Source organism: Prionailurus viverrinus, chromosome D1 (genome assembly GCF_022837055.1).
Source record: "Prionailurus viverrinus isolate Anna chromosome D1, UM_Priviv_1.0, whole genome shotgun sequence".
NCBI classification, from domain to species: domain Eukaryota; kingdom Metazoa; phylum Chordata; class Mammalia; order Carnivora; family Felidae; genus Prionailurus; species Prionailurus viverrinus.
In genome coordinates, this window is record NC_062570.1 from 59,205,354 (window position 1) to 59,216,116 (window position 10,763).

Sequence of the window (10,763 nt, forward strand, 5' to 3'; positions counted from 1 at the left end):
CTCTCTCTCTCTCTCTCTCTCTCTCTCTCTCCCTCTCCCTCTCCCTCTCCCTCTCCCTCTCCTCTCCTCTCCTCCCCTCCCCTGCTTATGCACTCTCTCTCCCTCTCTCTCTCTCAAAAATAAATAAATGCTCGTAACTTTTGACCCTACTAGCATAGATCCTAAGGAAATGATCACAGTATAGAAAATGATTTTGGACACAAAATGTTCTTTCATCATAGTACTATTTTTATAACAGCTGAAAGTTGGCAATCCAACAAAGGATTGTTAAATAAATTAACCATTCATATAACGTAACAGTAAACATAAAATATTATGAATATAATTAAAAATTATATTAATGAAAGTTTTTTTATGTAAGAAGAAATGATATGTTATGCCAGAAGAATAAAATGCTCGTGTACCTTAAGATTTCAGTTATGCATATTTCCAGCTTTTATACAGTGAACATGTATTATTTTTATAATCAGAAAAAAGTATACTGTTTTCAAAGAAAATAGGAAATTTAGAGAGGTAGTGGTGGGAATGGAGGACTTGGCTGCTTCTACAGTTCTGGTCGTCCCTGGATATTAGGATTTCAGGGGGCAGTGTGAGACCACGTGTTTATTTAAAAAACATTTCCTGACCACTTGCTGACTTCAGTTGGGATAAATGAGAAGAATTACATTCCCTGCATAAGTCATTCTAGTGGGAACCCTACAAGGGCAAATAACTAAGTAGAGTGCCATGGTAGTTCTCATTAGAGAGATATGCAAAGCTTTACAACAAAAGAAGGAAGAAGCAACCAGCTCCTTGGGAGTGGTCTGGAAAAACATATGAGCTGGGCCTCAAATCATGAGTAATTCTAATAGCTACCATTTGTTAAATACTGTATGCCTGGTACCATATTTATGTTTTTCTAATCTCTTTAATAACTCAATATGGAAGATATTATCAACAAACCCATTAAATCAACAAATGTTAATTGAGTACCTTCCGTGTACCGTCCTGTTCTTTTCTAAGCTTGAGGACATGGCATTGGGCAATTACAGACAAAAATCTCTGCCTTCATGGCGCTTACATTCTAATAGGAATAGAAAAGAAAACTGACGCTCAGAGAGATCTTATGGATACTTGCCCTTAGAAACAGACTGAAACTGGACTTGAATCCACAGTAATCTAAATCTGTTTGCCAGATGGGAAAGAGAGAGCAGGGCCTGCTGGAAAAAAGAAACAGTCTGGTAAAAGCATAGAGGCAAGGAATAACATGGTGTGTTCAGAGAAGAGGCAATAGTGTATGGGGCCAAAGCTTTGAGAAACCATGGTGACCAAACTCTGTAGAGTCTTGAGTTGCCATGCAGAGGACGTGACCTTGTCAAGTGGAAGCATTGGTTACTGTTTGGGGTTGGTGTCTGCTGATATTCTATAACAGCACTGAACAACTTGCATGGACCTCCCTGACTTTTTTACAAGGGCAGCGGTATACTTAAAGGTGTTCTTATCCTTCCTGCTTTGGTTCTCACACACACTGAAGTCATGTTGTGTTGTTACTTTTTAAGTCTTACCATGGAATTAAGGAAAATGTTTTTGTTATATGGGTGCCTTTTCCTGGCATAGTCAAAGCATAGTATGTTTTTGGATTAGTGAAGAAATCCCACTGGAAAAGCTATCATGAATCAATGAGCCTTTTATCCTCATGTTTTGAGATCAGAGGTAATTTACTTAAAATTCTGGTCCTGGAGTATTTCTGTGACTAGTCAGCCATTTTCAATACTATTTTAACATCTCAAGCAGCTATGGCAACATCCAGAATCTGGGTTTAATAAAGTATTATAATGTACACAAAATGGGAAAGGAAGCTTAGTAATGTGACCCATTTTCTTGCCTTACTTTATGCTTGTGTAACCTGGAGATACTTTACACATTGAGATTGTGAGATTTGAAAAACTGTAGGATCTTACAGTTTGGTTATATAGTTGTTACTAATCTTGGGACTTGGGGAATGCTCTTAAGACTGCTCACCAGAGAACCAGAAGATGCTAGCAGGCCCCGCCCTGTTACATGTGACAGGCAAGTCTCTTTAGGAAACAAAGCCACACGGTTTCTCTCCAGCCTCTCTGCTGAGCCCCTTAGAGGTTGCGCTCAGATTCTGCAGTCTCGGGAGCAGTATCTGGGTGGCCAGTGCTATTGAACTCCTGTGTCAGAGACCATAAAACCATCACAGTTAGCAGCCTGTACAAAAGCATCTAAGTGGATCAGCCCATTCTCCACAGTTAAGTTAGAGCATAATAAATCCAAATTGTGGACGATCTCAGCCATTTTCTTTCCTGCAACTCTAATTCTCCTGGCCATTGTTTATCGCACAGTGATTCCAGATCAGTTCTAGGCGCTGCTCAAGCTGTCATCCGATCCATGTACATAGTTCTCTGCATTTTCACGGCCTGCGCCTCCATGGTAGCCCTCGGGTGCCGTTCTAATTCAGCGCTTGCTCCTGTGCCTGTGCTTCACAGATCATCATGGTTCTCAGCTTATTCATCCCACGTTGACTCCCTCATCCTCCCCAGAATGGCAGGATTGTCATTTTGAAGAAATGGAGGCATCAAGAAGTTGAATAACCAATAGAAACAAGCTGGAGCTGGAACCCTGGTCCCCTGCTTCCAGCAGAGTGCTATGTTCACTGCACCTGATTGTCTCTTGAGGATTCCGTTTCTCCAGTTTTTGCTGTGGCTTTATTTTGTTTAATTTTTTAAAGTAAAACTTCACCTCATTACGATAGTTTTACAACACTTAAATTTTTATGTTTGGTATGTTTTTCAAAATCATTTCAATATTTTGATCCCCAGTTTTTGTTACGATCAGCGCACATCTGCTCTTTATCTAACCTTTTTAATTTTGTCCATGACCATCCTACATTGCAGGCTTCTCAACCAGATGAGTTGACCATTGAGGAACATGAGGTGTTAGAAGTGATTGAAGATGGAGATATGGAAGACTGGGTAAAGGTATATTCCTTTGCTCATATCGCCCCTTCTTGTGACATTTTAGGAGTTTGTTTTGGTTCTTGTTTTGCCCTGTCCAGATTGTGTGTGCAAACCTATTTTGTCACATGTCTTTTACTCAGGCTCGAAATAAAGTTGGCCAAGTGGGTTATGTGCCAGAAAAGTACCTACAGTTTCCCACCTCGAACAGTCTACTGAGCATGCTGCAGTCCTTGGCTGCTTTGGACAGTCGGTCACACACATCCAGCAATTCCACGGAGGCCGAGCTCGTTTCAGGCAGCCTCAACGGAGATGCCAGTGGTAAAGACTGAAACAAGGCACTCTTTATTTGGTCACATTTTGGCCTAAACGGTATTGCCCTGGAGTCAGCCTTCCGTAGGTTAAAAAGCATATCTTTATTCCTATTCTATGATATATTTTCCATAATTTGGTCACATTTATCCTGTAGGGTAGAACCCTGAAGTTGATCTTCAGTGAGTAAAAAAAATTACTCTGTATGATCCTCTTTTAGTTGCCACGTGAGCATAGGGGTGGTTGCAAAAGGAACCTGGCTGTCCGTGTTCTTACTGCATTTTCTCCCTCTTCCTACCTAGTCTGTTTCGTGAAAGCACTTTATGACTATGAGGGCCAAACAGATGATGAGTTATCCTTTCCTGAGGGGGCAATCATCCGAATCCTGAACAAAGAAAACCAGGATGACGATGGCTTCTGGGAAGGGGAATTCAGTGGGCGGATTGGAGTCTTCCCATCGGTGCTAGTGGAAGAACTTTCAGCCTCAGAAAATGGTGACACTCCGTGGATGAGAGAGATTCAGGTACATGAGAGGGGAGAAAGCTGAATTAAAAGGTGGTTAAAGAAAATGACTCCCAAGAGGTGGCTGACCCATGCAAACACAGGCTGCAATCTCAGCCCCACCTCCCCACTCCAGTCCTCGGTTGCCACGTTTATGCAAAAAATTGGGTTTGGAAAAGCAGAGACTCATCAACCTGGCTCTTGGGTAATGGCCATATAACACCTCCATTTGCCCACTTTCTTTTCTCTGAATCAGTTAACCAAAATGATAAGTTGTATGTGACATACAAAAAAGTGGTTTGGTAGAGAGAAAGAAGCCAGAGAGGGAATTTATTGTCTCTGCAGTTAGTTTATATAGTAAAAACACTGCTTTCTATCCACCACTGTCAGAGCCTGCCTGCCAGTCCATTTCAGAGGACTAATGGCAGAGCCCCATTATACTCATATGGCTCTAGGCTCAGCTGATCATAGCAAAACTTGCCTTTACGGGAAACCCTAATTCAGATCTGTCATAGCAGGTCTGGCAGGCCCAGGACCATAAGGAACATGTCTCCCCATCTTGTGTATGTGGTATTGCGAACACTTAGTCTGACATTTACAAAATTTGGGGAAGTCGAAAACAGCCAATTATTTTCTTAACACAAAAAAATATAATTTGTCCCCTTTTTTTTCTTCACTAGATTTATTGCATTGACTGATTTAGTGTGTTTTCAGTAGAACTCTAGAGAATGGTTTGACTAAAATCAGTAGTATAATGAGCTCTCTGAGGAGAAAAAGTTAAATGCATCACAAAATTGGGATTTGTGGTGGTTATTCTAAGTTCATGTGCTTCTGATGAGGCTGACCAAAATTGTTGATAGTCATAACTTAGCTGCAGAGAAAAGTAACATGTCTGAATTAGGGAAGCCAACTTGCCTCTCAAGCTTCCTGAGGTGAGCACTTTGTAACCTCTTTCCTTTGTGGCAGATCTCTCCTTCCCCCAAGCCACCAGGCTCCCTGCCTCCACTGCCGCTGTATGACCAGCCTCCCAGCAGCCCTTACCCCAGCCCCGATAAGAGGAGCTCCCAGTACTTCCCACGCTCTCCCTCAGCAAATGGTAAGGGTTTTCCTGGGCATGGATCTAAATACATTTTTATTCAGAAATCCACATGTTTACCTGAAGAGCAAACAGATTTGTTATTAGCATTTTTATTGCCCAACAACACAAATAAAACGAGCTGCTTGATTCCCTCCCTTAGAAAACAGCTTCCATACCGAATCGCCGGGATGCTCACAGGCACCAAGGCATACTCCTGAGACCTCATATGGCAAACTGCGACCCGTAAGTCTCTTATCTTACCTGTTATAGAATGCAGTTCTTCCAAATTGAAAGTTAGCAGTTAATGTTTCCCTGTGGCCTCTGTGTTATGCTGATTCCCCCACGCAAGGATCATATGAGTTTGGGAAGATAAAAAGAGCTCTTGAAAATGAAGTCTGTAAAAATACACGCAGGGGCACCTGGGCGGCTCAGTCAGTTAAGCATCACGCAGAGCCTACTTGGCATTCTCTCTCCCTCTCTTTCTGCCTCTTCCCCTGCTCGAGTGCTCTCTCTTTCTCTCTCTCAAGATAAATAATTTTTAAAAACTCAACACATCTTGGAAGGTCTAGTCTAGACTGGTAGTTTTTTTTACTGAGCTATGGTGAGATAGCTATGAAAGGTGTATTTAAATTGTAGCAAGCATTAAAGTGGTCTAAGTGTGAAACAAGCAGTTTTTTTCCAGCAAACATTTATTGATAAATTATTTTCCAAGCTTATATTTCTCTCTGTGAGGAACACAGAGATGAAATGAGATATACTTCATGTCCTTTTGAGGTTTAAGAGCTTCTATTCTCAAGGAGAATCTCTTACAAATAATCACCTCTACTCATCCCTCACTCTACCCCACCACCTCACCGTGAAACAGCCCTTCCAAGGTCATAACTTTCCCACACTCATCCAGTACATTTATTTTCCTTGACTTGCTTATCAGCATTTGACACCATTCCTTGAACCACTCACTTCCTTTGGCTAATTCAGCAGATGTGTACTGAGTGCCTTGTTAAGGACTTGGTTCTTAGCCATTGCAAAGTTGTAAGTAGGACAGTGATGTGACTGGTTTTCCATTTTGAAACATTGTTGTGGCTTCTAAGTGAGAGTGAATGGAAGGTGGCAGAAGGGACATGGGAGCCATTAGGAGACTGGAGCAGTTGTTCAAGCAAGATGGTGACACAGACTGGTGGATAAGAGTGAGAATGAGAAGTGAGCCAGTTTGTTCCACTGCCCTTTCCTGGTTTGCTCTCTACTTTCTGGCCCTTCCTTTTCATTGACCTGTATGGGCTTCTCTGCTTCAGCCCATCTCTGCTGATGCTTCTCAGGGTTCTGTCCATGGGTTGCTTCTCCTGAAGTCATTAAATTCATTCTCATTCTCCCCGTACAATCTCATCTACTCCCATGGTTTTGATAACCATTTATTTACTGACAACCCCTAGTCTCATAACTGCCAATCCAGTCTCTTCCCTGAGCTTCAGCCTTGTGGACATTTCACTGTATATGTACCAAAGCCCCAAAACTCGGCAACGAGTTAATTATCCACCTTGCCAGACACACTCCTTCCATATTGCCTTGCTTGGTGAGTGGAACCCCCATTCTACCACTGCTCTGACCTCACTCTTGATAGCTTTCTAGCCCTGCCTCCCACAAAGTCATCACCAATTCCTGCCACATGTACCTTGGAGACCTCTATCAAATACTCCCACTTCTCTCCTCCCTGCCCCACTCCTCCCATGCCCCCCCCCAATTCCTAGGTCAGGCTGACATCAACTCTCATTCACATGACTACAAGAGCCTCCTAAATTGTCTTACCTACACTATTGCCCACTCTTGCCCTCCACTCTTTTCTCCAAACTATTATCCTAGTCATCCTTTCACATATCTGCTCCTGCTGTTTAAAATTCCACCAAAGATTCCTCTTTGCCTACAGAGTAAAGCTCAGATTTCCTTAGCGTGGCTTAATGAGGCTCTTCATGACTTCACCCCAAGCTACATCTCCAGTCCTATCTCTTGCAGCTTTCCTTCCAAGACAGGCCAAAAGGTTTTCAGTTCCCCAAGCATTGCTCTCTCTGGGTTCCACCTCCAGGCCTTTGCTTTGGATGAGCCTTTTGGAGCTACAGTGACTCTTGTGCCCACGAAGCTTTCAGCCTAGGCAAGACCCTGATTTGTGGGTTCCACATTTCATCAGAACAGTTAACTCCTTGGTGTGGGAAATAGTGAGAATTACGTTGGAAGCACACGCTTTCATGTTAAAAGCATTTGTGAGATCCCTGGGGTACCCATGTCTGTGGATAAATGACTGGTTGGGGTTTGGATGCTTCAAGCACTGAATCAGGGAGCTAACAATCCATGTATTTGTTCCTTGCTCAGGTCCGGGCAGCTCCCCCTCCACCTACACAGAACCACCGAAGGCCAGCAGAGAAGATTGAGGATGTGGAAATCACACTGGTGTGATGATGGGTTTGCCCATCCATTACTGCTACAATCAAGGCCAGGCTTGGCGTTTGGCCACTCTTGTTTTTTAGGCACCTTTGCATGATGATGACTCTTGAACGGAGCAAAAACAAGGAGGATTATGTGACCGGGTGGCCTGGTGGACTCCTCCCACGTTTTGAATATTTTGTGCCTTTTTTTGTTGTCATTTTCTATGTCATCTCTCCTACCATAGCACAAATCCTAGCGGGCCCTAGAAGCAGAGGAGGACAGCCCTCATGCCTGACAGTGGTCCATTTTTATATGAGACTCAAGACCAGGACTCACTCAGGGCACGGTCACAGAGAAACTGATCATGTGCACTCGTACAGTATATTACTGTGGCCACAAGGATGTGGCAAAGATCCTCATCTTTCTTCAAGTGGCTTTTGCTCGTCTGATTGAGTTTAATCAGATCATGTTGGCTACGTAAGGAATTAGAAGGAGGGATTTCAGGAGAGGCTGGCTCCTCCCCACAGTTAGTCCCCAGACCGAGAAAAGTGAAACCTTATTGGAAAAAAGTGGACTGCCCTGAGTTTATCGCCAATTTCATTAATGCACATCTCTTCCACAACTAACAGATTTAAAACAGTAACAGTGTCCTTTGTATTAATATTTATGACATTCATTTAGTATTAGTGGAGCTAATATGGAGGGGCTGAACTAATAGCCAAATCTTGTCCATCACATAGACTTAATAGAAAGGAGGCTGCGGCTGAAGCAGAAATGGAACTTCCAGATCTGAAATGAGCCGATTTAATGTTCTTTTTGTATTTGGGTATTTTTCATCTTAATTTTTGCAGCATATATTCTTCTGACCAGTACCTTTAGAATCTGAGTGTCTAGGTAAATTGGGGACACATACTTGCCTTGTTGAGCTTCTCTGCTGGGGAGGCCCCTCGCATCATTTTATTCCCAAACCAGTGCACGAGTCCTGACAGCCAGCCTGTGGCTGCTCTAGACCGGTGGCCACCCCCCACGAAAGTGCAGTTTCCCAGGTCCCACTGACCTGACATATTTCCTTAGGAGGAACAACCTGTGGCTCATGGAAACCAGCTTCTCATGGAAAAGGGCTAAAGGGTTGCACACCCTGCACAAGTGCAAACTGATAAGGAAAAGACAAGTTCTCCATGTCGCAAGGAGAGCCAAGAGTAGCTTTCTCCGCAGGCTAGCAAGCTCACGGTGGCAGGTGGCCCAGGGTAGGGCTCTGTCGGCTCTCCACCTCCTGTGGAAGATAGGGAGTGCCGAACCTAGGGACGAAGGGATTTTGCCAGTTGGTTTGTTTTTGTTTTTGTTTAAGAAATCAGATTTGCAGAATTTAATCTAAAAGTTGTATTATGCTTTGAAAACTCCATCCCTCCTAAGAATCTTTAAAACTTGAAATGCTCGCCAAATGTCCCCATGGGATTTTTGACCAAAAGTCAGGTTATAGCTGAAGAAATCTTCAGTTAGTCATTTGATCACTTCAGTGACAGTACCCAGCGACGAGTCTTCTCCGTAATTTGGGGTTTTTGTTTCGTTTTTTGCATTTCTTAACCTGTTGATCTATTTGAGGTCTTTTTGTGTTTATCAAACTTATTCTTAAGTTTAAAAAAGAAATTAAAAGGGTGGTTTTTTAAGATTTTAAAGTTCTCTGACATGTTAAAAATCTTCAAAGCACTTTACAAAATCTTCCAAGTGCTTAAAACAGGCAGTTCTTGCTACCCAGTCTTGTATTCTCTCTTTAGCTAGCCAAATTGTCCTTGAATCTGGATTTTCCACATTCTCAGAGAGTTATTTGAAATCTTTTGTTATATTTTAAAATATTTTTTGGAAGAGCTGCTAATTTTATTTTAAAAAAACAAAGTTGTAAAAATATGCCTCCTTTTTAAAAAGAACCCCTCCCTCCAGGACATGTAATCAAGCATCACAGTGCACAGGGCCAGGCTTGGAGGGAGTGCCTCTGTGCAGATGTGCTTTCTTTACAGTGGCTGTAAAAAGTTTGTATTTATTATGTATAAAATGTTGAATAATAAAAAAAAATGGAATTAAGTTTTCTAAGTTTCCTTATAAAAAGATTTAGGTAAATAGACCTTCCAAATAGACAATGCTTTTTTATAAAGATATCCCTAGGCCCTCCTTTTTTAAACCATAAAACAGAGAGGGAAGTGAATTCCCAGTTAAAGGCTAAGTCCCTCTGGCTGCCAGCCAGCCACACCGAGGACGAAGGCTCAGTGTGTTTGGGGAGGGGCCCCACAGCTCTCCCCTTCCCAGGGCTGGGCACATGCAATATGTATTCTTCCAGACATTTTCTGTACATAAAACTCATACATGTACACATTACCTTTTTACATATGTGGGGTTATATATTTAGTAGGTTTACCTCATTCTTTTTGAAGGCTATATTCTCCATGGTTTGGATATATCACAATTTTAAGCCTCCTATTGTGATGGACGTTTAGGTTGTATCCATCCATTTGCTGTTAGAAAGTTGAAATTACCATATTTGTACATGATTCTTTATAAATTTGTTCCAGTAAAAATATTGGGTAAATTCCCAAATATGGAATTTGAAAGTAAAAAAGCTATATGGACATTTAGTTTTGTTAGGTTTTGCCAAATTGGCCTCCAAAATGATTGTGTCTGTTAACACTCCCACCAGCAGCATAAGAGACAACAGCGTCGACTGTGGAGTCAGAAGGTCTCAGTTCAATCCTGGCTCTCACTTGACAACTGTGGGAACTGAGCCTCAACATCCTCATAGAAACTTGAGGATAACACTGTGGATCCAAGAAGGATACCTCAAGTCTGTAGCACAGGTGGTCACCACCAAACACCAATATTCCTCGCCATCACCTCCCCCACCTTTAGTGATCTACAGCTGAGCTCCTTTCTTCCAGCCTCATAGTCACAAGGTTGTCAAGGGAAGGTAGGTGCACGTAGGTAGGTATTAAATACCACATTCAATACCCTTTCCATCTTCTGCCTTCCCCTGCTAGTGAAAGGTGTTCACATTTGAGATTGCTATTGGCAGCAGGGGCTTAGTCTGTGATAAGGGGGCAGAGTTAAGCTAATTGCCCCACCCCAGCATCACAGCTAAATTTTGGCCTCCGTCATCAGAGGAACTAACTGTAAAGCAATGAAGCCATAGATTCACCGCATATTGCCTGGAACCCTTTCCTCTCTGACCTTCGACCCTAGCCCACACCCATAAACCAGACAGATATGCAAGTGGGAGGATGTCAGCTGGCTTTAGCCCTGCTACCACTTGATGGGTGACCTTTCCCTCTGGGCCGCTGCATCCCCAGCTTTGAAAGGAGTGGAATGATTTCTAAGGGCTTATCCAACACTTCTTGCTAGATGAGTTCAGTTTCTAGACACAACGAAAACACCAAACAAAAAGGTCACAGTATTTGAGAACCGAGCACACAGACTTCTCAGGATGGCCAGAAACTAAAAAGAAAATTCAAGCC

The 10,763-nt window shown here is 42.6% G+C and overlaps 1 protein-coding gene across 4 annotated transcripts in view; it reads left to right on the forward strand.

Moving 5' to 3' along the window:
- Window positions 1-9,342, forward strand: part of FCHSD2 (FCH and double SH3 domains 2) — a 302,796-nt gene extending 293,454 nt beyond the window's left edge. For all 4 annotated transcript variants that reach the window (XM_047824065.1, XM_047824066.1, XM_047824067.1 and 1 more), the window contains 6 exons: window positions 2,898-2,981; window positions 3,101-3,278; window positions 3,572-3,792; window positions 4,737-4,866; window positions 5,009-5,091; window positions 7,210-9,342. In XM_047824065.1, coding sequence (XP_047680021.1) covers window positions 2,898-2,981; window positions 3,101-3,278; window positions 3,572-3,792; window positions 4,737-4,866; window positions 5,009-5,091; window positions 7,210-7,293 — 780 coding nt within the window. In that variant the 3' untranslated portion in view covers window positions 7,294-9,342. The remainder of the gene's footprint in view (window positions 1-2,897; window positions 2,982-3,100; window positions 3,279-3,571; window positions 3,793-4,736; window positions 4,867-5,008; window positions 5,092-7,209) is intronic.
- Window positions 9,343-10,763: the final 1,421 nt, after the last annotated feature.